The sequence below is a fragment of the Cynocephalus volans genome, chromosome 5, assembly GCF_027409185.1.
Source record: "Cynocephalus volans isolate mCynVol1 chromosome 5, mCynVol1.pri, whole genome shotgun sequence".
NCBI classification, from domain to species: Eukaryota; Metazoa; Chordata; class Mammalia; order Dermoptera; family Cynocephalidae; genus Cynocephalus; species Cynocephalus volans.
The window spans coordinates 39,849,540-39,875,965 of NC_084464.1; the positions used below are offsets into that span (position 1 = coordinate 39,849,540).

The 26,426-nt window shown below is 39.0% G+C and overlaps 3 protein-coding genes across 3 annotated transcripts in view; 2 read left to right on the forward strand and 1 right to left on the reverse strand.

Annotated features, from left to right (window-relative positions):
* Window positions 1–26,426, reverse strand: part of LOC134377893 (zinc finger protein 184) — a 944,311-nt gene that overhangs the window by 670,849 nt on the left and 247,036 nt on the right. The window lies entirely within an intron of this gene.
* LOC134378137 (putative olfactory receptor 1F12P) lies at window positions 8,114–9,052 on the forward strand. The gene has a single exon (XM_063097116.1). The coding sequence runs from the start codon at window positions 8,114–8,116 to the stop codon at window positions 9,050–9,052; it is 939 nt and encodes a 312-aa protein (XP_062953186.1).
* Window positions 19,685–23,163, forward strand: ZNF165 (zinc finger protein 165). The gene is made up of 3 exons (XM_063096710.1): window positions 19,685–20,159; window positions 20,450–20,588; window positions 22,256–23,163. The coding sequence occupies exons 1-3, from the start codon at window positions 19,749–19,751 to the stop codon at window positions 23,161–23,163; spliced, it is 1,458 nt and encodes a 485-aa protein (XP_062952780.1). The 5' UTR covers window positions 19,685–19,748.

Here is a 26,426-nt window from a genome sequence, read left to right on the forward strand (position 1 = left end):
TATAGTTATATAAGATGTAACCACTGGGAGGAACTGTGTAAAAGGTACCTGGGGCCTTGTTGTACTATCTTTGGAACTTCCTGTTAATCTATAATTATTTCAAAATAAAAAGTTTTTTAAAAAAAAGTACTGAGTAGAACAAGAAGAAAAGAATGAGAACAAGACAGGAAGAGAGTCACAGAGTGAAACAAGAAAGAGATGAAGAGAGAGAGAAAGCTGTTCAAGAAGGATATGAAAATTTGAAAACAGACAACTGAACAATAGTTACTTTCTAAGAGAAAAGTGGCTAGTGTTGACAAGAAAACAAAAGCCTGAATTCTTGTCCATCTTCTCCTTTTGTGAGTCAGAGAGTTATTATCATTCAGTACTCTCTGTTTTTGCCCATTAACACTTCCCATTACCTCTAGTTCATCACGTGACATCTATCCTCATTACACGTGTGTTTGTATGCATGCACACACACACACACAGCCAAAACTCCCTAGAAAGGAGCATGACTCAAATCTCCCATCAAATAATCTCTTTATTTCCCACACAAAGTTTCATCCAGGAAGACAGTATTCCTGTTAACACTAAGGCCTCTTTTTGTCTCCTTGTCCTACAGGCCTGAACCCTGCCCAATATTCTCTGTGTATTCCCTGTAGGATCTGCGGAAACTGCAGAGCAAACACTGGCAAACGGCCCCTGGCATTTAAGCGTCGGTATCTGAGGACCTTTTGTAAGGTACACTGTACTAGTCTTTCATAACCTCCTCTTCCTTTGTCATTCTATTGACATAGCCAAAAATGCAGTTCTGGAATAAATCATTGCAGACCCAGAACAAAAAGAGGAGTGTGCCCTGAAGATCATCAAAGCAGAGCTCTCTGCCAAGAGGATGTGCATTATGACAGCTTATGGTGGATCTCTCTCTTGCTGGAAAATCCATGAAGGAAGTTCCTAGAATTTCACTTTGAGGAGTTATAATCTGGACAAATCTGTGAACAATTAGGAACTCCCTCAGGGCTAGATGCTGGAGAAGGGGGATGGAAGGAGTAGAAAGGCAGGGACTGCTCTTGATATTTATCTGAGCTACATCCATAGAAGCCTCCCCTCCAAAATGATGAGTAGTGTGCCCCCAGAGAGTTGCAAATCAAGAGTCACACAACTCGAGGGAGTTCCTCTAATAGTTGCACAGTTAAAATATAATTATAATAAATGTCAAGATCTGCAGCTTTCATTTTTGAAATTGGTAGTAACCATAGATATAATTACTAAGTAGTTATATTAAAGTTATCTCTTACATATAATATTAAGATGCTTACAATATTGATTATATTAAAGATCATATAATTTTTTTTTTAAAAGCATATAAACTTGATGATCTTGTTTTGTTGATGTTTGGGGGTAGGACTTTAATCTTGAATCAAATTCTTTAATGGTTTTAAGATCATGCAAGTTTTATTCTCTCCTTGAGTCAGTTTGGTAAGTTGTATTTTTCTAGAAATTAGATACTTTCATCAAAGTTTACAAAGTTATTGGCATAAAGTTGTTTATAACATTCTCTCATTATCTTTTTTTAAAGCAAACTATCTTCATTGACCACAAATTTACTCCAGAAACATCATAGTCAAGAAGCAGTCTCAACATTAAGGCACCTTTCAATGCCTTGCACCAGATAATGTGACCACCACTCAGTGAATCATATTCTCAGAGGTACCCTCTGCAAAATTTCAAGGAATTGGTCAATTGGTCTAATTTGTGGACGTGCAGTTGTTCATAACATTTCTATATTATCCTTTTAATGTCTACGGGATCTGTAGTGATGTCCCTTCTTTCATTTCTGGTATTAGTAATTTGTGTCATCTCTTGTTTTTCTTAGCCTGCCTTTACAGAGATATTAATTTTATCATTCCTTTTAAAGAATTAGCTTTTGGTTTTGTTGATTTTCTCAATTGATTTCCTGTTTTCTATTTCACTGATTTCTATGTTAATTTTTTTCTTCTGCTGACTTTGTATTTAATTTGCTCTTCCTTTTCTAGTTTCTTAAGGTGGAACTTTACATTACTGATTATAAGTATCAATGTTATAAATTTCCCTATAAGTACTGCTTTCACTGTGTACCACAAATTTTGGTAAGTTGTATATTCATTTTAATTTAGTTCAATTATATTTTTAAATTTCTCTTGATATTTCTTCTTTGACTCACATGTTATTTAGAAATTTGTTGTTTAATCTTCAAGTATTTGGGGATTTTCCAGCTATTTTTCTGTTATTGATTTCTAGTTTATATTTTGTTTGTGTATGATCTGAGAGATGACATTGTATGATTTCCTTTTTTTTTTTGAAATTTGTAAAAGTGTGTTTTATGGGCCACAATGTGGTCTATCTTGGTGTATGTTCCAGGTGATCTTGCAAAGAATGCCTATTCTGCTGTTGTTGAGTAAAGTAGTATATAGATGTAAATTATATGCAGTTGATTGATGGTGCTGTTGAGTTCAGCTATGTCCTTACTCATTTTCTGTCTGCTGAATTTGTCCATCAGGAAATTGAGTGTCCAACACCCAATGATAAAGGGGTATTGAAGTCTCCAACTATAATAGTGGACTCATTTATTTCTTCTTACAGTTCTACCTCATGTATTCTCACAGTTTTTGCCTCACATATTTTAATACAAGAGTACTTCAGAAAGTTCATGGAAAAATAGAATTAAAAGATAATACAAATCTTTCCATGAACTCTTGTGTGTGTGTGTGTGTGTGTGTCTGTCTGTGTGTGTGTGTGTGTGTGTGTGTGTGTGTGTGTGTGTGTGTGTGTGTGTGTGTGTGTGTGTGTGTGTGTGTGTGTGTGTGGCTGGATAGTAATGGGGATCAAACCCTAGACCTTCCATGAACTTTTTTCCATGAACACTTGTACTTTGTTGTTAGGTCCATACACATTAAGATTGTTATCTGTTCTTGAAGATTTAACCCCTTTTTCATTACATAATGCCTTTTGTTATCCCTGATCTTTTGACTCACATAATTATGTGATAAATAAATGGTTTAAGCCACTTAGTTTTGGGGTAGTTTGTTATACAGAAAAGCCTCAGTGATATACACTCTGGCCACTGGATCTATACATTATAGGAATATGGACACATCATCATATATTGGCCATTTTTTCTATGTATATACAGCATGCCAAAACTCCTGATTGTTAGCCCTAAGCTGACACATTAACTGAGCCTCTAAGTGGCCATTCTACTGTTATATTAGTCTGGGTGCTTCTAGGGGGATGAAGTATATAGTAAGTCCTGTGAATCCTGATCATGTGCCCATTGTCTCATCTCCTTTGACACAAAATGAGTCCTTTGATTGCAGGCAACACTGATATATCAGACATTTATAAGCCCGAGGATGATATTGCTAACAGAATACTTCAGTCAGGAAAGACAAACCCTATATTTAGAAAATAGGTCAATCCTACTAAGAAGGAATAACTCAAGTTGGTGTTATTGATGTAATGTCTGTTGTTTGGGAGCTTCTTGGTGGGTAGAGAGGGAGAGGTGTGTTACAATCCTTTTTGGAAGCCTATGAACAGCCTCCAGAATTTTTAATTCCTTGAATCTCCCGGGAGAGGTGTCTGCCAGGTACATTGTCCCTGCAGTTGCAACTGGGAAACCCACAAGGGGGATGAAGTAATTATTACTGGAGTTGAGGGAGTTCGTCAAGATTGCGTTCCCAGGGGCTGCAAAGAAGCTGTAAATTTCAATGGGGTGGGGAGTCCTTTGGTCACTGTAGTCTCATTGCACCAGATATACCCTGCCCAGAAATCATCCCCTCCCTCATCCTTGTATATCCTGCGAGAAGGGCAACAGTCTCCCTTTTCTCTATTCCCCATTACCTCTGAGTGAGGCTTGGAAACTAACATTCCTACCCAGATGGTCCTGATATGAGTACCTGGTAAGTACGATGGGAAGTGAGAAGGTCTGGAGAAACAAGGAGAAAGCATGTCTTTCCTTAGACAAGTAGATCAAGTTCAAAATCCACTTACTGCCTAACATATAGTAGGTGCCTAATAACTGCTTGTGGAATAAATAAGTAAATTAATACAAGCCCACCCTGTGAAGGTGTGAAATCCTAAATGCAGTACAGTAGTTGCTTAGTGAAAAGTGGGCTATATTTCAAATCAAGAAATCTTAATTCAGATCCTGGTTCTGCTAAAATTCAGTGTCTACATAATAAAGATATGTTGATATATAGTATAGAGTTGTGAGCATTAATGAACTGTGAAAACATTTAGTGTAGCACAGAGTACTTGATAGTAGTGGCTCTTAATATTTTTTCCATCTTGGTGAAAAATTTATGTTTTTAAAACAGTTATAGAATTTACTTAGCTGATTTCATGTACTTCTCATTGTTTTATCACATTTCCAACAGTGAAAACATTTGCCTTATGGAAAAGAGAGTGGTAATGTCTTGATCTACTCTCATCACCACTGCCACCATCTGCATGCACTGATGAGCTTGGTAAATACTCATGATTCTGCATGAAGAGTATTTCCACTTGCCTCTACTCCTTTTTTGTGTGTCCCATAAATTATTGAAAAGTTCTTTTTCCTCCTCCCAGGATATTTGATTCTAAAATACTCCCTTTAACATTTTCTGTAAATGAATGTTTCAATATTCAGATAAGTTCTTTAACAGAATTACACAAAGAGCTAAGGATAACAGTTAATAGGCATAAGTGAAAATAAAAGAAAAAAATACTAGAAAAAAATTTACCTGTAGTCGAAAGAGCTGGGTAAATGAGGCCTGAAATGCCAATGTGTATGAACTTGGCCCGAGCCCTGAACAAAAAAGAAGGAAGCTTTGTCTTCAGAACTGAGTTTGGTAGGACAAGGGGCTTGCTGGTTAGCTCACCTGGTTAGAGTGCAGTTATAACACCAAGGTCTGAGAGATCGGCTCCCCATACTGGCTAGCCACCAAAAACAAAACAAAACAATAATTTGGTACGGCAGGAAGGTTAAAGGTGCAAAGGTGGGAGGGAAAATAAATAGGGGAAAATCCCTTTAGATGGCCAGAGAGATTAAGAAATGAGTCATAGTTGAAGGAGCACTCTGTGACTCCTGCCTTTTTCTGTAAATCTACTTTCTTCTCTCTTTGCAGGAGGTTTCCTCTAACACTCAGTCCACACAGCATAAAGTGGCCATAGCTCACATCCTAAATTTCAACAATTCCTCTGTCCAAGAACTAACCCCACTTCACCAAGCCATTCCCTGCCTCCCCCAAGGATTCCTTAGTGAAAGGGCAGAGGCTTTGACAGAAGGAAGAAAACTACAGAGATCATTTTCTCTGGAAAGTTTCTCTTTTCAGCAGAAGCGAAGGATCCAAACACTAGAAGTAGTTACTGTCAAGGTAGAGAAGGAATTCTATAACTTATATGCAAAATGACAAAAGGAATTGGTACTTTGGACTCCAGAAAACACAGGGCTATCTGTCAATAACAGCTCTGCAAGCATCAATGCCCTAACATCGGTATCATTTTCATCAGTGCAGGCACTGGCAAAACAGTAGTGATGATGAGCAACCCAGATCAGAAGAGGGGGGAAATGGAGGGTTCCATATACCAAGGAGAGGGAAGAGAGCTCATGTGAGAACTTTCTGAGGACTCTAAATAGAAACTATGGCAAATGATAAAAGAGATTTTTGTTGTGCTAACATGAGATGTGGAGGTGGAAGAGGGCATAAAAAGAAGAAACTTTCCAGACTCTTAATATTTTAATTTCTTCTGCTTCCTGCAAAGCTTATAACTTGCCCTCCCTGCCTCCACTACCCCTTCATATTCCATAGGGAAAATCCTGTCTCCCACAGTCTCCATAGCTGTTAGAGAATATTTATTCAACTAACATTTTTGAGGGCCTACTATGTGGCAGGAGCTGTGTCAAGAGATATGATACAACTCTAACCTGTGTTTCTTGAAGCCACATCAGCCTGTGGACCTGATATAAGAGTGGCAATAGATAGCAGGTTGTTACTTTATCCACTATTACAAGTCCTACAGTCTGTAGAAAGCTGCTTTAACTATTTCTGCAAATTTCCAGGAAATTCTCACATGAGCTCTGTGTTCTCAAGAATCCAAAGTGCCAATGCCTTTCTCCACTTTGCATATACATATGTAGAATGCCTCTCTCTTCCATTCAGTTCCACACTTTATTATTCAATCAATGAAAAGTGGTCCAACAGAGTCCCTCCATTTCCTCTGGTTTTCACCACCACACTCTCTGTCCCTTTGACTTAGGCACAAGACAATGGGGCTGGATAGAGAATCACAATAATAATAGTATCACACATTGTGTTGTCTTGCATCCTCTGGCATGCAGCTCGTTCCACCCAAAAAATCAGCCTGAATTTATAGGTACATATAAACCAATGTATATAAAACTGGGTTTCCCTACACAAAGACGAATAAGATTTAGTTTGTGTGCTCTCCAAAATTCTACAAGCAAGGAGTCATGAAAACAAAACAATTATATACTATATGGCCTAGGAAAAAAGTCACTATAAAATGTACATTGAGGGCACATGTTTCCATCTGATGATATCAGAAAAATCTTCCTGAGTCTTTAATATTTATTCATTCATTTATTCAACAAATACAACAAATATTACCTGCTATATGTCAGACACCATTCAACACATACAGTAGTTTAAGGGGGAAAAGACAAATTTTCTTCTATATGGACTTTACATTTTACTGATGCAGATTTGTTTCTATATAAATTACTCAGTCTGAGATATTCTGTTATAGCAACACAAAAACAGACTAACACAAGAAGTAAGAAAGGGATCATTAAGAACTTTGTATGCCGTGATAGGTAATTTGGAATCTGGATTGAAGGCAATTAAGAACCATTGGAATATTTTAAGAAGGAAAGTGGGGAAATTCTTGTTTTAGAAGGATAATTCTTGAGGAAGCATGAAGGATTGAAAGGGGGAAGACTATAGGAAGATAGAACAGTTAGAAGTTCATTGCAATCATCCAGATGAGAGATGGTGAGAGTCTGACTTGATCACCTAGCCTTCAAATGATGGGGTCTGGTTTCAATGTAGACTAACTCCAGAGCCCACTCTCCAGCATCTTTTCTCACTTTTACAGAGTCCTCCATTTTTCTGATATGTCTCATCTATATATATGAAAGACTTCCTAATTGTTTGCCATGATAATGTTTTTCCTCCACAACCTGATCTCAAGTTTCTCAGGTCAAGAATTTTGTGTTCTATTCCTTTGTGTTTTCTACGATGCCAAGAAATGCAGGACCCAAATTAATAATGATACCTTATGTACATAAAGCCCTTCTTTGCAATTATAGTTAAAATATTACAAAAACACTAAAAGGGTATCTTTTAAATCTGCTCTTTTGTCTTGACACAAATTTTTCTCTGTGTTCTCCTTTAGTCTTATCTATATATATTATATAAACTACGTGTTATATAACTTTTTAACTTATTTGTAAATATTTTCCTATGTTGCTCATATTTCTTGTAAACTATTTTTGGAGGCTTACCTTTTTATACTTGTCAAGCAAATTAACATCTTTTTCTTTTGAACCTTGAAGAGATAACCTAGTTTATCCTCATCTTACGTATCCTAAATGGTAGGTATCTGACTGATTTCCAAGCAGGATGGTTCATGTGGTGTTGAAGAAATATTTGGAAAAATTTCCTCATTTAAATCTCAGTGTTTGGCATGGAGCCATTTAGTATGTCAGGCACGTGGCTATGTCCCAACACACAGCAGACAGTTAGGTATCCACACACAATGCAGAATATGAAAAAGTTAGTGTCAACATCACAAGTAGGAAAAGAATCTCTGCCTATTGAGGAGAGATGTAGATAGGTCCCATGGAAATCTTGGATGAGGTAAGGTTCCAGTGATGGAGGACAGATGTAAAGACAACTGATGAGGTGAAAGGACATACCCAAAGCTCAGTGAGGCTTGGGAGAGAGCATCAGAGAGGAGGTAGGATGGCCTACTGTGAGAACATTCAGTTAATGGGACTCGACTAGGTGAATATGCAAAAAACACCAAGAGAAAATTTTTCACTGGCAAAAATATTTCATTCTCTGGGTCTCCATGCAGATAAATCGAAGCAATGGAAAAGGAAAACCAAACCAGTGTCTCTGAATTTCTCCTCCTGGGTTTCTCCAGTTCGCCAGGACAACAGGCACTCTTCTTTGCACTTTTCCTGTGTCTCTATTTAACAGGGTTGTTTGGAAACTTACTCATCTTGCTGGCCATTGGCTCAGACCATCGCCTCCACACACCCATGTATTTCTTCCTTGCCAATCTGTCCTTGGTAGACCTCTGCCTTCCTTCAGCTACAGTCCCCAAGATGCTACTGAACTTCCAAACACAAACTCAATCCATCTCCTATCCTGGCTGTTTGGCTCAGATGTATTTCTGCATGATGTTTGCCAACATGGACAATTTTCTTCTCACAGTGATGGCATATGACCGTTATGTGGCCATCTGTCACCCTTTACATTACTCCACCATTATGATCCAGCGCCTCTGTGCCTCTCTGGTGGCTGTACCTTGGGTCATTGCCATCTTGAACCCTCTCTTGCACACTCTTATGATGGCTCGTCTGCACTTCTGCTCTGACAATATCATCCACCATTTCTTCTGTGATATCAGCTCCCTCCTCCCTCTATCCTGTTCTGACACTAGTCTTAATCAGTTGATGGTTCTGGCTGTGGTAGGGCTTATCTTTGTGGTACCTTCAGTTTGTATCCTGGCATCATACAGCCTCATCGTCTCTGCTGTGATGAAAATTCCTTCTGCCCAAGGAAAACTCAAGGCTTTCTCCACCTGTGGATCTCACCTTGCTTTGGTCATTCTTTTCTACGGAGCAATCGCAGGGGTCTATATGAACCCCTCATCCAATCATTCAACTGAAAAAGACTCAGCCGCATCAGTGATTTTCATGGTCGTAGTCCCTGTGTTGAATCCCTTCATTTACAGTCTAAGGAACAATGAGCTGAAAGGGGCTTTAAAAAAGACGCTAGGCCATAGCAAAATCTCCCAATGATTTATACTGGCTAAAAAAACATTCAACAGGAGGCAAATCATAATGAGATCATCATTTTCACTCTCATCATAATTACAAACCTGTTGTTAAATACCTAATTAAACGTGTTACTGACCTAAGTTCGTTACAAACTCTAGGAGTGACATAATCACAGGTCTGATCCATTTGAGCTCTCTAAGATATTACTGATGTGGACAAATATTTATAAATATAGTCCCGGGAAATCACAATAAAAATATGAAATCAGCATTTGAATTTGTCACTAGGATATCTCATACAGCCCAGATTAACATAAGAATATACCAAAGGGAGTGCAAAATGGAGCATTTACTCAGGACTGTCCCCCTAAAGTAGACTTGAGTAGGTAACCATACTGTTGTGCACGAAGACCACTAGAGGATAAAATTACTGTGTAATGAAAGGTTCAAACCATAACTGCAATGTGAAGACAAAGGGAGAAGATATTGGTGAGAGCTAAAGAGGTCAGGTACAGTTTCAGGAAAAAGATGGCTCTTAATCTTGGTCTTGAACATCGGTGAGTTTCACACAGGAATGATGAGAATATTCAAAACACATGAGGAATGCTTTCAGGTAAGAAGCAGCATAATACATATGAGTAAACATATTGAACAAATTAATATGAATGTAATAAAGAGTCCATATTGGGGACTGGTGACAGTGAAAAATGGATATTTATTTCTCACCCTGATATTTTGTACTTTTTCACATTCTATGATTATATTGTATTCATTTCCTATAACCAGTCTATATTCCCTTGTGTAACAAACAGAATTAATGTCTATGTCTATGTCTATATCTATGTAAATCTGCATGCTGGTCTACAAAGAAGTGACTGGCAGACTATTAATAATCATTTTAACATTTAAAAATCTATAATTGTTATTTACTCTGGAATATGCATAGAGCTGCCTATATAAGAAGTAGATCGCACCTGTACTGAAAGTGTATACTGTTGAGACTTTTGACTTAGAGCTCATATCTGATTTAACTGGTTGTTTTCTGTGTCTACAATGTCCCCCAGAACCCTGAAAAGTGCATTTTTCCATATAACACATAGCCTATATTTTAAGTCATACCATCCAAAATATCTCTTCAAACTTGCGAAAAATAAGCTCAACCATTTTCATGTGATGTAATAATTGACAGGCAGAAACAGAGATATAAAAAGACAGAGATAGAGTTGAGTAGTTCATAATATTGCTGAAAGGACTGGAGAAACAGGGTCAGAGGCCCACAGCCAGACCACAGCCAAAACAACATACTCATATTATGAGTTGACCGAAGTCACTATCACTGAACACTGGGTGTTGCAGCTTGCACCACTGATGCTGCCTGCCTTGGATGCTGGATGCCTATGCTAGCCTACTGCCACTGCTGGCCCATAAACTGGACATTTCCACCACTGCCACCACCACCAAAGAGATTTTACATTCCCACTAGTTATTTACCCTATCTATCCTTGATTCACATTGTAGGGAGCTATACCAGATTAGTCAAACATAGAACATATGCCCTTGCCCAATATACAAGGAAGACAGAGTATCTCAAATTTTCACCTGTACAAACACCATGCTGTGCCTCCCAGATCCCCTTTCAGGACTGAAGGACTATTCCCCACTTGCCTGGAGTGCTGCTGGCTGATGGCCCTCACTCACAGCCCTCATTCTCAACTCCTCTACAGAGATTGCCCTCAGCTGAAAAGAACAGCCTGTCCCAAGGTCATGATCCCTTCTTAAGGCAACCTGCATCCAGTGACTGGTCTCACATGGGGGTATAATTGCCTAACCCCACAACTCAACTCAGGACAACTATGAAGGGCCATTTCAGTTTCATGGTAGCAACCAAAGCTTTTGCTGTGATTGCATCACAGCCCAACTTCTCCATTCTGCCCAATGCTGCTTCCTTTACTCCCTCACAGATGTTAATTTTAAGATCACTACCTATAACTTCATGCATGGCATCAGTACCTCAGAGTACACTTCTCTTGGAACCCAACATGTAACACCACCTATAATGAAACAGTTAAGACAACGTTCTCTGAATATAATTCAATTAAACTAAAAATTAATGACATTCAAAAAGAAAAGAGCACTCCATTTGAAATGTTTTTAATTCTCTCTTAATCCTTGATTCAAGAAGGAAATGTAAACACTTGAGAATATCTGGAAAATGATGATAACCAAAAATGTACATAAGAGAAAGTATAGAAACAGCTTCAGCAGTGTGCAATGGAGAATTCTTAGCCATAAACACTTATATGAAACAGACACATTAATTAAGGATCCAAATGATATGCTGGAAAAAGACAAAATAAACTGAAGGAATAGAAAAGAAATAGAGATAAAAGCAGAAATTAATATTCAAAAACAGAAAAGAAAAACTTAAAAAATAAATCTAAGAGATGGATATTTAAAAAGCAATCAATAAAACTGAGAAACCCACTACCTAAACAAATTAGTAAAAAAAGAGAACAGCACAAATTTATACAATAAGAAACAAGAGGAAATACCTAAAGACACAAAAATATTTGAAGAAACATAAAACTAAAGTAATTTAGTTAAATCTATGCAAGTAATTTTGGAAATCTAAACAAAATGAATAATTTTCTAGGAAAATACATTTATCAAAACTGACCACAGATATAAAATCTGAACAGATTGATTTTCATAGAACTAAACAAATTTTCAAAGAACACCCAAAAAGAACCAGACTTGAAGATTAATAGAGGATTTCTACCTAGCCTTAAATAATTGCCAGAGCATAAAAAAGCTTACAAAATGTATTTAAAATGAGCAACATTAATATCAAAATCTGGCAGACATTAGACAAAATTGAACTAGACAAATCTCACTCATGAGGACTGATGCAAAAAAATATAAATACAATTATCAGCAAAAGGAATCCTAGCACTTCAAAAAAATAATACATCATGAACCAACAAGCTTTATCCCAAGAATGCAAGAATAGTTTAACATTAAGATAGTTGTTAATAAAACTCATCATAATATCAAAAAAGATAAAATAAACAGGAATAATCTTAAAAACTGTCCAAGATAAATATGAAGAAAATTTTAAACCCCTAGCGAAGGAAACAAAAGAAGACTTGAATAAAAAATACAACTCCATAAAGATGGTCAATTCTCCCTAAATTAGTTTCAAAATTTAATGTGATTTCAAAAATTACTAACAGTTTTTTAAGCCAGAAACAAGTACTAAAAGTTTACAAGGAGAAAATAAACAAGCAGATAAATAAGGGTTACTAGGATCCATCAAATATTAAAACATTGTACAGTCTCAATAATTGTGTAGCACTGGCATTTAGCAAAACAACCAAGCCAACAGAACAGAATAGAAAAGTCCAGGAATTGACTCAATTACAGAAAAGAGTTTAGTATAAGAGAAATATGGAAAATGATAAAAAGGAAAAATGTACTATTTAATAAATGGTGTAGGAGCCTATCTGAAAAAGAAAAATTGAACCCAGTAGTTATATATTTCTCCATGACAAATAATAAATGAATCAAAGACTTAAATGTAAAAAAGATGAAATAATGTGTACTGATGAGACATAAGAGAATTTCTTTATATTCAAAATCCAGAAATCACAAAAAAAAATTGATATATTCAATTACATAAAAGCTTTTTAAAAATAAAAGAAATTTAAAAATTATACATGGCAAAAACATCGAAAGAAATGTTAAAAGAAAAATGCCAAATAACAGGAAATATTTCCAACTCATATTACAAAGGGCTAAAGTGAAGAATCCCTGGAAATAGATAAAAGACCTAATAGAAAAAAGACAAAAAATATTAGTAAGTAATTCAAAGAAAAGGAAATTCAAATGACTTCCAAACACATCAGTAAGTACTCAATATCTTTTATAAAAAGTAAAGCAAATTAAAATTACAGTGAAATACCTACAAGACTTTTGAAATAATGAATTTCATGATGCTTTCTGTTAGGAAGACATTGGCGAACAGTCCTATCATATAATATCATCAGAGTGTAATCTGGTACAATTACTATTGTTTGCAAATAGATAGATAGATTCTAAATATAAGTGATATCCTTTGACTCAGCAATTCCACTTTTGAGAATTTACTCTTCAGATATAATTGAGTATGTACAGGCAAGAAGCCAACCTGAGATTGTGGACATGAGCAGTAAGCAGAAAATGAGTAAAGGATATGGGAAGAAAACCGGGGTCTGGTGTAGATGAAATAAGGGAGTTCAGAAAGAATGACCTGGAGAATCCTAAGGAAGAGAGTTGAATAAGGATTGAGGAAAATATTGAGATCATTCAAGAAGGAAAGCTAGAATTTGGCCTGTTCAGGCTCAGAAAATTAACCCTGCTGCAGGTCAAAGATAATAAAAGAACAGGATAGGTTGCCGAGAATAAACTGATGTAAAGATACCAGCTTGAATTGAGTGCAATTCCAGTCAGGCCTACATATCCCTTCAAGACCTGTTAACTCCCGGAATCCTCACATTAGTGTGAGAAAGGGGGACCCTGAGAGTGGTTGCCATGGTGACTGTAGAGCACAGAGACAGTTGATTATTTCCTCAGAATCAGTTTGATTCCACAAAATCAAATGGCAAAACTTAAGAAGTCTGTCAAACCAACTGTCAAAGAGAGTATGCTAAACATGACTGCATAAACATGGATGAAGGGAGTATAAATTAGACAACCACTTTGGAAAACTGTTTGACATTATTTTACAAAGTTTAACACTCATACACCCTCCACTCAGTAATCCTACACCTGAGAGAAACTCTTAGGCTGAGAAGCATTGTTTGTAATTGCTTTTTTTTAAATGGAAATAATTCAAATGCCCATTCATGTGACTAATATTTATTGAGTATATTTCAGGATATGCCCTAGATGTTTGGATGTGGTAGTGGACCAAACAGACAAAAACCGTGATTTTGACAAACTTACACTCTAGCATAGGAGACAATTGACATAATAAATAAAATAAATTGCACAGCATGTTAGAAAGTGCAACAGAAAAAGTAGAGCAGGGCAAAGGAGTGAGAGGGGGCAAGAGAAACCTCTTTGAAGAGGTATGACTTGAGCAAAGATTCGAAAGAAGTGAAGGGAGTTAGCCATACTAGGGGCAGAGCAAACAGCCATAACCATGGCTCTTAGCAAGAATATGCTTTGTATGTTCCAGTAACAGCAAAGAGGCGTATTAGCGGTAGAGTAGAATGAGCAAGGGAAGAGCATATTTGGAGATTATGTAGAAAACAGGTCATATAGAGTTTTATAGGCCATGTTAAGAACTTTGGGGTTTACCTTTAACAAATGGGGAGCTACTAAAGAATTTTAAACCGAAAATACATGATAGAACTTGGGCTTCAACAACGGCACTCAGGCTTCTCTACTGAGAATAAACTGTGGAAGACTCAAGTAAAAGCAGAGAGACCACTTCAGAGGCTATTGCAGTAATCCAGAAGAGAGATATAATCTATCAGCCCGTTTTTAGGAGAATGGATATTTGCAATGCTACATGCACAACTGGATTATTATACAGTAATAAAAATTAATTCTAACTCGACGATACGAATAAATCTTAGTAACAGTGCTGAGTGAAAAGAAGCAAATGTATTACATATGGCATGTCTTTTAGGTCTGAAACAACTAAAACCATATACAGTGTGGCCATGCACAAATATCTAATAGAACTTCTAGTAGAACTATCTTTCTAAAAAGCAAAACAACTAACAAAACTTGTGATAGTGTTTATCTCTGATGAGAGGAGGTACTTGAGAAGGACTAGAGAAAAGAATAGTAGTAAATGTAAATTATTTTCAATCTATAAATCCTTATAGATTGGGTAATGGATTCAAGAATGTTCACGCTTCAGGGCCGTGCATAGACCAATGCCAGCCAGGGGTTATGATTAATACAATTTTGTATATCTGAGCTCCGCCGGGGTGGGGGCATGAATCAAGTGCTAAGAAAAAGGTTGCATGGGAGTGCAGGAAGGTTTTGCAGAGGGGGTAGTTTGAGCTGCGTCCCTGCTGCGTGGGCTTCAATTTCATTGCCCTTTATTGAAGTCGAAGCCAAGGCCACATAGGTAGAGGAGAATCAAGTTTACTCCTACAGGGGAGAAATAAGGAACCCGCTCCTCCAAGCCCTGAGAACTTCAGGACTTCGGCGAAGACGCCGAGGAAACCGAGTCCGTCGCATAAAGGGACCGGACGTTTCTGGGAATTGTAGTCCAAAGCCAGTCCGCCTTCTGCGCAAACTCACAAGTCCCCGGGGACGAAATCCTTGAGGGGTGTCGCAGCCCCGTCCTTCCACCGGAAGTGTCCGATCGGAACCAGCCCTGTGAGAGAGGTGAGTCCGGGTTTGGGGACCCAGGTGTCTGCACTGTGTCCCCCTCCAAACATCCAGTCCCTGTCATGTCCCTTTAGGGATTACAACATCCTCCCGGCGACTGGACCCTGGCCCTTAGAGGAATCCTGGAGAAAAGTGGAGCGAGTCTCGGCTTTGGGAGGGCACCACGCCCGCGTATTTCGGGAGGGTATGGAGGTCTCCATAGTTACCTCCGCCGCGCGTGACGTCATCGTGGAGGGCTGAGAGGGCGTGGTTGGGGGGGGGTCCGTCCTGCTGGACTTGATTCTGGGGTCACTAGTAAGAGAAATGGCCTGATCCAGCAGGGTGGGTCGGCGAGGGGCGGCATATGTCTCGGATCTCCAGCTCTCTGCCAAAAAATACTGCCCCGGGGTCCGCTTCCAAACGCGGGCTTCCTTGAGAGGATTAACCGTCGTTTCAAGGGAGTATAAAGTATATTAATTTCAGGGGAAATGGGGACAACCCCAGCCTTCCCCTGAAATGTGTTCACACAGTAAATAGTGAGTACGAGGGGTCTTCAAAAAGTTAATGGAGAGGTTCATATTATCTTTTAATTCTATTTTTCCAGGAACTTTTTTTTTTTTCCTGAGCCTAGTTTTGTTTTTTCCCCACGAACTTTTTGAAGTACCCTTATATTTCCTGTGTGCCGGGAATGCAGTGAAAAACACTGAGCAGTGGAAAGTGTCTCAATGTGACAAACCCAAGAAAACTGGGAACCTTCCACAACACGCACTTTGTAGCCTCTGCTCTGCTCCGTGGCCTCTACCGGAATTCTGCTAACTCCCCTTCCTTCGCCAACAAAACTCTCTCTTGTCTTCCTCTTCCCCAACGTGCACACCAGGGACCTACTCATCCATTTAGCAGCCTTGCTCTTTACTGAACCTTCACTTTTCTCATAATTAATTACTTCTTCCTCTCTGTTTTCATAGTGTTTGTTTACACATCTGCTTAGCCATTTTTGTAACTCTCCCCAACACAGTAATTGTAAGGCACTTAGGCACTCAATAAATGTTTATTAGCTTGACGTTAGTAAGGCTGGGGGGAGGGGGGGTAATAGCTAATCCTTGGAGACTAGATAATTCTATCTGGAGCTATGGACTCAGTTTTAAATAGATGAGAAGTGAAGAAACACCTGGAGATAGGACTATCAGCTATCTGAGGAAATAATATGTTGTAGAACCAGCTACTGTAAGACCCGTGCACCTTGCACAAATCCCACGCCAGGGGTGGCTCATTTCACAAAGACCACAAGACAAGAGACGCTGCAATCAGGCAAGAGGAATTTTATTTTTCAGCTAGCTGAGGCCCTTTGCCTTTTGGAAAAGCGCCCCCCCCCCCCCCCTTTACATTGGAGTTTTTATACACTTTCTTTGGACAAAGACTTTATTTATGGTCAGGCTTAACAGGCTAGCACCCTGATAAGGGACTGTTCAATTTTTTTTAATCACTTGGGCTCTGCCAGGTGTCCTGAAGATAAGAGGGCTGGTTAGTCCTTGAGACCGGCTGGCCTCTGAAATGTGTGTCTACTTCTGCTTTGACCTCTAAAAAGCTGCTTCACTTAAAATACCTTTAGATATATTTTCTTCATTGTCAGTAAGTTCTTACAGGAACAATTTGTGCAGGTTAAGTTAAAGTTATATAGTGCAGGCTAAAGTTACATTACAGGCAACAGTGCAGGTTAAAGTTACATTTTTCTTTATAACACTGCATAGCATGATAACTTAAGTTTAAGAATTTCAGATTATATAGGCCTATTTTACTGCCAATCTTTCTATGCTAAATGAGATAATACTCATAAAACATTAGGACACTACTTGGTAAGCACTTGACTAATACATCTAGGAAACAAGAAGTAAAATTAAACCACTACATCAAAGGAATGGTGGATTGAGACTGTCGGGTTGATATATCATAACACTGCCCCTTTTTTCCCTTTCTCATTCCTAAATTTTGTTCTTACTTATACTCATTCAAACTCTTATGTTTTCCAAGGTTCAGTCTGAGCCTGAGATCTTCATTTTATACTCTTGTATAATTGATCCCAATACATATTTTCAACTACCCTTTCCATGGATCTTGTCCAAATCTATATTCCCATTCCTAGCTCCTTTCCTTTATTAAAATCTCATAGTATCTGATAGAATACAGAATATCCAAAACAGAAGTCATCTCAAACTTTCCCAATTTCCCCTTTCATTCAATAAGTTAACAAATATGAAAACTTCAAAACAAATATTAATATTGCATTGTCCTTAATCTCATGGAGGGCCAGCTGATTGATGAAGAAAAAGAGCCAAACAACTAAAAATAATACAAGGTGGTATGTGTCCTATTCACAGATGTATGTGAACTTAGGCTAGAGTTGAAGAATTCCTTGGGGGATAGAATTCTTAGTCACTCCTGTCATCACACTCTGCAAGCTGGTCTCACCATCAATCTGCTGCTCGTTCCCACTTCTTCAACTCTGTTCCTGTCCTCTCCTTTCTGAATTATTCTCACCTTTTATTGTCCAATTTAAGCCCCACTAACTCTATGAAATATTTGCTACCATTTTGCTGTTCATTTCTAAATTCATTGCTACCATTTGCTCCCACCTCATAACCGTTAGGCTATTTAGTATCTCCACCATACAACTCATTTAGTACATTAACATTCGACATTTACTAAACATTTACAAATGTATGTGTCATGTGAAACGTGTTTTTCCATTTAAATTTTTATGTCCATATGTGTTTTATGCCATTTCTTCCCAACTGGTTTGCAAACTCAAACACTTTTTTTTTTATCCCTTATAGCTGTACATCAGAGTACAGGGTTTCCAGGCATACTCCATAGTGACCAAGTAAGCATCTCCAGGGGCAGGAATCTGTTTCTTATAAAGTTCCCATATGATGATTAGGCAGCAAGCTCAGCCCTGCACTCAGACTTTCTTGTAACCCACTGCTGTCCAACTTGTAGCCCAGTGCTTTGCTTAGAATAAGATTCTTAATAAAGTATATGTCAGTGCATCAGTAAATAGTCAACTTAGTGAAATGTTTAGTAGAAGAACCTGAAAGAGGGACATTTTGGTTTGGTACTCTAAGGTTTCACCTGTAAATCCTCTTAATTCAGTTTTTCAGTTCAAAAGCCAGACTGACCATTCCCGTGGACCGAAAAGACGTAAGGAACTGATAAATTCAATAACAAAACTCACAGAAGACTGATAAGCAAATCATGGTGCTCATTCATTATACTTCATTTTATTAGTGAGATGAGGGGCTTCAATGGCCAAAACATGGACTGAGCCATGAAACTAGGAAGGCAGAGAAGGAACTGTTGAAACAAGCGGAAACCTACTGAGACTTTTGGGGAAGGAGCCAGTTATGCTGGCTGAAGTTAACCTCTGGCTCTCAAAAAAACTTACCCTATTCTATTATTTTAAGAGATTTACAAGTAATCCTAGTTCCAAGTTTGGAATAGAATATTATAACAATCCAAACTTGTGTTTTCCTCACACTTGTATGAGTACAGTGGCTTCTATCATTTCACATGGCATTCCACCCTAGAAATGAACAACATGTTCATCTCCACAAACAGTAGTCAGCAGGTCATTCTGCTCAGAAGCTTTCATTGGCTCCCCAGTGCCTTAAAATATAAACTCTATATTCATGAACTAGACATTTGATGATTTCTACAGTAAGGCCCAAGTTTTTACCTCTATAATTTCCTTATATAAACCTGCTGAACTTTTTGCTTTCCCACTTCTATATTCCTACCCTTAACCAATTGTTCAAACTGTTTCCCTGCTTGTAATTTTCTTTTTCTCTCTCAATGTCCTAATCAAATCTTATTCATTCTTCAGGATTTAGCTTTTTCATTAAGCTTCCCCTTTGCAACCAACTATTTTTCCCATCTTTTATTTTATAAAGAATTTTTAACATTTTTCTCTTTTGGTGCTTATTTTCTGTATGATTTACTTATTATTTAATGACATGTGGCTTGTTAATATTTAGTATTGTCTTACATTTAAGCATGTTTGTAATTTATTTTTTTAATGTTTGTGATTTAAATTGTATTATTTTTAAGTTAAAAGTTTAAGCTGTGCTGAAGTAGAAATCAGATAACAGTTGTACTCCACAGAGCACATATGTCAGTGCTTTTATAAACAATAAATGCCCAGTAAACTTTTGTGTAATGGAGAATGATGATTTCTGTGATTGTGGTCTTTCATCTCCCTAGACAGTAATTTTTGTTCCCTCAGGAGATCTCTTGAAACTAAAGAAGACCCTACCCAAAGCAGAAGTGGATTTTCTGATAACATATTCTAGCCCAATATGGCGACATCATCAAAGAAAGCTGCAGCTCAGACCTTTCCGGAGAATGATGGACTTCTGATAGTGAAGGTAGAAGAGGAAGGGTTTATCTGGAGGCAGGACACTTGTGTACAGAGAAGCGATCCCCTCAGGCAGGAACTCTGCCGACAACTTTTTAGGCAGTTCTGCTATGAGGATTCTCCTGGACCCCGCAAGGCACTGAGCCGGCTCCGGGAGCTCTGCTGTCAGTGGCTGAAGCCAGAGACCCACACCAAGGAGCAGATCTTGGAGCTGCTGGTGCTGGAGCAGTTCCTGACCATCCTGCCAGGAGATCTGCAGGCCTGGGTGCGTGAACATTACCCAGAGAGTGGAGAGGAGGCAGTAACCATACTGGAAGATTTGGAGAGAGGCACTGATGAAGCAGTACACCAGGTGCATAAGGGATGGGAGACCTAAGACTTCCAGAATGGATGAGTCCCACAATGGGAGGAAAGGGCTTGAGATTTGAGTATCTAGTGACACTTGCAGGGGCTCTTAGTACAGTGTGCATTTATGTCTCCTTTTTTGTCTGTTTGGTACCACACTACATTTTACAATTGATTCAGACTTGATTCTTCCTTCCCTAGCTTTGTATTCCTACAGAAGGTTCTCTTTGTTGTTAAAAAATGTTTAATTCCAACAGGGATTCTCTCATAAGCCCAAATGTACTTAATTTTTTTCAGGTTTCAGCACACGGACATGGACAAGAAATATTCAGGAAAAAGGTATCACCTCCTGGACCAGCACTTAGTGTCCCGTTCCAGCCAACAGAGACCAAGGCCCATTATGGTGCTTCAGAACCCCAGCTCCTACTGGACTGTGGTAAGGGGCAGGATGTTAGGCGGTACATGTCACTTAAGAAGCAAGAGAGTGAATCTCCTTCCTCTGACTAGTCTTGGTAACTGTAGGGGGTCCTTTCCTTTATTACCCAATGAAGAGTAGACTATTTGTTTTCTTATGTGTCTTTGGCCGATTGGGGGAAAAAAGATAATTCTGTTCCCTTATCCAGAATATTTCCAAAACATGGGATATTTTTATGTTGTGACCAAATTTAAGGAAAGAAAAATGAATGAGTTAACAAAGTGTTATAGAAAGAGAAAAGAAGCAAAAGAGGAAGAAACACATGGACAGAAACAAAACATGTTAATAAAGAAATATATATGATGGGGGGGCAGATACATGGTGATATACTCAGAAATAGAATATAATTCACAAATACATATAATATGATCCATATTGTTGCCTTTTATGTTGTACTCTTGGCCTTATAAAGCTCTTTCATGTTTTTATAGAAAGTGAGCCATACTTCTGGAGACTACCTCCATAGAATACTCATCTCTGTTCTAAATCTCACCTGTTTAAAAGGTTCATAGAGGCAATATCACTTTAGGTGTAAGTGTTCCCAATAATAAATCCAGAATAAGTTACTGTTCATTTTTAATAAATTACCACAGATGTTGCTTTCAGATTTGTTCTGTAAACATCTCCATCTACCCCATATAAAACTGTAAATTTCCCTCACCAAAAGACCAACACTCCCTAACCCTTTTTCCTGCCCTAGCCTATTCTAGATAAAGGAAACCCTGTAACAAAGAGAGGCTGCTTGGCTCCAACACAGTAGAGTCGTGAGCACAGTACAGTCATGAGCTAGAAGGTAGGATTTGTGAGGACTAGATCATGAATGGATCCTGGAAACCAGGCTGAGGAGTTTAGACTCGTCAAAGAAGAAAAGAGATTTAAAGGTTTCTGAGTAGGATGTAAAAGGATGGCTATTGAATGACAGTCTGGTAAGAATATTTAGGATGACTAGGAAGAAGAAAAACAGAGTAAAAACAGCAAAGAGGCTGTTACAGTCATTTAGACAGGAAGTGGTGAGGTTCCAGACTACGGTGATGAGAACAGAAAGATGAAGGAATGTGTACAAGGCATATTTAGCAGAGAGAGATGACAGAACTTGGAAGATTGATTAGCCATGGAATGTGAAGAAATGAATGATGATAGATGGAGGTTTTCCCTTCCATATACACATACCTCAGAGTCATTTATAGCTGTTCTTTTCTCTCCTGTGTCCTCATCTGCCTTCTTTGAGGCAATGCCTCCCTTTTTTCCTCTAAACCTAACTCTGAAGATGTGCCATAGACCTAAAGTTCCCCAGATCTGCCTTGGGCACTTTACATAGTTCTCTGTCTCTTCACACCCCCACCACACCGTTCTTGCTGATCCTTCTCCCAGTCTTTTCTATTTTATCTCTCATCCTCAGAAGTCTGTTCCCTCTCTCTGCCAACCACTGCATGCATTACTTGCTTTTACCAATGTTTCTTTGTTTTGTGTCCTCATCCATCACTCTTCTCATGAGAAAGGCCACATATTTGAAATGACCAAATGAAGTATCAATATGTAACTATCTGGAGTGTACCCCAAGAATTTCTTTACTTCCAGCTTAGCAAACAGGTGATATTTTACCTTTTTTTTTTTTTTCATTATTTTAGATAATGAGAGTAACAACAATGGATCCATGCCAAAGCTGGACATTTATGAAAATATGGAATCACAGAGAATTGTATCAGGAAGGATCTCAGGATATGTGTCAGAAGGATCTGATGAGCCTCCAGACATCTGTAAGTCTGCAGGCAGGATAAAGAGGCACTGGGAGCAAGAACCAGGGGAGTCTCGGAGACCATCATCTGCCCAGGATGGAGGTTTTAGTAAAATCCTAACCCACAAAAATATACTCACAGATGAAATAGTAAGCCATGATGGATGTGAGAGAAGCTTAAATCTGAACGCAAATAAATTCACACACCAGAAATCTTGTAAACATGGTACCTATGACCAGAGTTTCAAATGGAATTCAGATTTTATTAAGCATCAAAGAATTTATGCTGAAGAAAAAAATCACCAGTATGGAAAATCTTTCAAGAGCCCAAACCTTATTAAACATGCAGCAATTTTCAGTGGAGAGAAAACCCATCAGTGTAATGAGTGTGGGAAAGTTTTCAGGCACAGCTCAAAGCTTGTTAGGCATCAGAGAATCCACACTGGAGAGAGACCTTATGAATGTAATGAGTGTGGAAAAGGCTTTGGAGGGAGCTCAGATCTTATTAGACATCAGCGAATTCACACTGGGGAAAGACCCTTTGGATGCAAAGAATGTGGGAGAACATTCAGCCTGAACTCACATCTTATCCTGCATCAGAGAATTCACACCAGAGAGAAACCCTATGAATGTACTGAATGTGGGAAAACCTTCAGAGTAAGCTCACACCTTATTCGGCACCTGAGAATCCACACTGGAGAGAAACCCTATGAATGCAGTGAGTGTGGGAGGGCCTTCAGTCAGAGCTCACACCTTAGTCAACATCAGAGAATTCACATGAGGGAAAACCTATTAATGTAAGGTACTTAAATTCCTATGGAAATGCTTAGGAAATAGAAAAATATGAAAAACATTAAATAAAAAATAAATTTTGGGCAAGATGAATGACTGAAAAATCAGTGTCTCTTTTTTCTCTCATTCTCAGGCTTGCTGTTCTATATATGGCCTTCGTCTCTGTGTGTGTGCGTTCTGGGAGACTGGCGATGTGCCTCTTCTTTCATTGACTGCTAATGTCAAAGCAGAAGAGCAGAATTTGGGGGATGCTAATAAATAGGTTAATCTATGGCACTGGGGATGTAGAAAAAGAGACTGTCTTGGGAAATAACCATTATTATGGTATGATAAGAAGAGGAAGATGCAGGTAAAGAGACTGATTATCAGCCCTGTTAATTTTCCTGGTTAGTTCTCCACAAGAGGAGGTAGGCTAAGCCAGGAGTGAGAGAGCTTGCACAATGCATAGCAGAACAGTATTTTCAGAACATTCCTTTTAAAAATGAAGACCAGGGAGCACTTCTCTGATTATCTCAAATGGCATTTCCTGGTTCGATCCTCACATTTGGGTCCCACTAAACTTTACAAATTAAAAATAAATAAATAAAAATATAAATGAAGACCACAAAACTAAATTAAATGGTCATGTTAACTTATAGAGTCATGTCAAACGTATGAGAGGACATATGCAATGGTGGCATTCCAATATGAGGCCAAAATGTGCATCTTGAGATCATGCCAGGAAGTAGACATAGCCAGAAACCAGAGATTCAAGTAAGACAGGAGGGGAAAACAAGTGAATTAAGCAAAAGTTTGGTGAGGGGTGAGGAGAGGTATTCAAATTGTACTAAACCTCAGATTTTGTATGGTAATCACAGTAGCATAACCAGGCTTTCACTGCCAACTCTTTGCTATGGTTTTTGGCACCTTTCTGGGATGGGTTGATAGGGACTGTAGTTTGGGCACACTCATCTGACACAGAAACTGACAGGGTTTTCTGGCTACTGGCAATTGTGGAAGAGTACTAAGGGAATTAGTGCTGAAAATAATAGTCCTGAAATTTTACTTCATTGCTACTGGCTGCTCTCCCCTCCAGAAAATACTGAGAAGAGAGTATAGAGAGTGATATTATCTGAAAAATTGTAGGGAGGGATGGTATCTGCAACAAGTTGGAGCTCTACCAATGTTTGGGGGATATAAAGGTAAATTCTGCTCTACTGCTCTTACCTGTTTGATGAGGCACATTTTCTTTTGCTAATAGGAGAAGTGAAAGCAATTATAATTGGTTAAGTCAGTTGGTTAGAACCTGGTGCTAATAACACCAAGGTCCAGGGCTGATCCCTGTACCAACCAGCAAAAAATTCTAAAGGAAAATAAAGCCATTATATAAGGCTTAACTGGTCTACTCATATAATGTTTTTACATCTTAAAATGTAAACAGGACCTCAATATTAGAAGTATGATAATCTTATGTGAAATGTACAAAATCTTCCATTAAGAGGTTTTATAAGAAGTATCTTAGCATTTGATTTTTAATTACCTTGAACTAAAAATGTCCTGATAGGATCAAAGTAACAAAATATTTGGTTGCTCTTTTAAGGTAATATTGAGCCCATAATTTTTTGCAGACACAGTGCTAATGTCTTATCTCATGATTGTATAAGTGCCTTTATTTTTCCCACTTCATAAATGAGAAACCAACTGTAGGAGGTAAGCATCTTGCTCAAGATCACATAGACTGTTGGAGGAAAATGAAGGAGAACACCTGTTAAAGATGAAGGCACTTTTGCTCTCCAGGATTCAGACTGTCAGCAAAAATGCAAAAAGACTGGGTCAGCAAAAATTCGCAAAGCTTAACCACAAACCACAGACTTCCTATTAAGTTACCTAGGAGACAGAGAGGTATGGGAGGGGTTTACAGCTGGCTAAAACATATAAAACCTGTTTTTACCCAATAAAGTTGCTTAGTGCATGCACTAAGCTCCAGAACTTTGTGTCTGGTCTCTGGTTGATCACCTCCCCAGGTGGCAGCCCCTAGCTCAAGGCGTGCCTTGAGCAACTCACCTTGCTGCACTCTCTTGGCAGGGCTGCCTGCAGCCCTGCTCCCTGAGGGAATCCTGGCAGAGGCTAGTGTAGTCCTGCCTCCTGAGACCCCCAGGACCAAGGGGAAAGTGCAGATTGTAAGTGGTAGGAACAGGATTTAAATGCACATTTTATTCCAGGGCCCTAGTTCTTCACCCTTAACATTAATTATGTCACTGACAGTATTACCATTGGGCATTAGAACATCAGAAAAAATAGTACAATCCACCCTCCGAATCTGCACGTTTTGCATCTGTGTATCCAACATACCGAAGATCGAAAATAATCAGAAATATAAATAAAAAATAATACAATTTTAAAAATACAAATTAAAAAACAATATAGTATAGCATCTATTTGCATAGCATTTACATTGTATTAAAGTATAGGGAGGACATGCATAGCTTACACACAACTGCACTACTTTATAGAAGACAATCGAGCATCCGCGGATTTTGGTATGGGAGGTAGGGGAGACCCTGGAACCAACTCCCCACGCGCACCCCACGCCACCCCCGTAGAAACCCCGGGACTACCTACTTGTTCACAACTCGTAACTTTAAAGTTGGGGGGGGGGGGGAAGGCTGGGAGAAGGACGCATATCACCATTTGAGAAGACTAACTGACCAAACTCTCAAAATCACGGGAGCCTCAACCAGCTACTCCCGGCGTCCACTGTGCCCTCCAACCTCCCTTCACCTTCCACCGCGATCCGCCCCTCGGAGGCCGCGCGACACCACCGCGCGCGCCTTCCTAGAGAGGCCGGAAGCGGCCGCGCGCCCGGGCCGGCCCGCCTACCTTTCCGCAGGCGCCTGTGGCGCCGCTGAGCACCTGTTCGCTGGCGCGAGGGGCCGGGGTCGCGGTCTAGGATTATGTCCGCAGTTCCCGCCTCTAGCTTCCCTTAAGCCTGCTATCGAGAATTCCGGGATGAAGGCGGCAAGTACGAGAGGAGGCTGCGACTGCGGACCACCAGAACCCATCCCTCCTTCCCACCACTCCACACACACACCGAGACAGGCACTGGGAGGGCGTAGCGAGAAGACCCATTTCCTTTCTGCTCTCTTCTTCCCAACGCTGGCAGCACAAAGCTGTCTCCCAAAGAGGCATCAGCAGAGGAGCCCGTGGAACAGATGGGCTGTATATTCGCACACACTCAGACCTGTTCATGTTGTCAGTGAACCGCTAAACACAATTTGATCATTTTCTGATGA

What these genes read in the sequence shown, in the direction of transcription:
- LOC134378137 (XM_063097116.1), top strand. Translation starts at nt 8,114, where the DNA reads ATGGAAAAGGAAAACCAAACCAGTGTCTCTGAATTTCTCCTCCTGGGT.
- ZNF165 (XM_063096710.1), top strand. Translation starts at nt 19,749, where the DNA reads ATGGCGACATCATCAAAGAAAGCTGCAGCTCAGACCTTTCCGGAGAAT. An exon ending in CTGATGAAGCAGTACACCAG is followed by an intron (nt 20,160 to 20,449) that starts GTGCATAAGGGA and finishes AATTTTTTTCAG; the next exon opens with GTTTCAGCACACGGACATGG. An exon ending in CCAGCTCCTACTGGACTGTG is followed by an intron (nt 20,589 to 22,255) that starts GTAAGGGGCAGG and finishes TCATTATTTTAG; the next exon opens with ATAATGAGAGTAACAACAAT.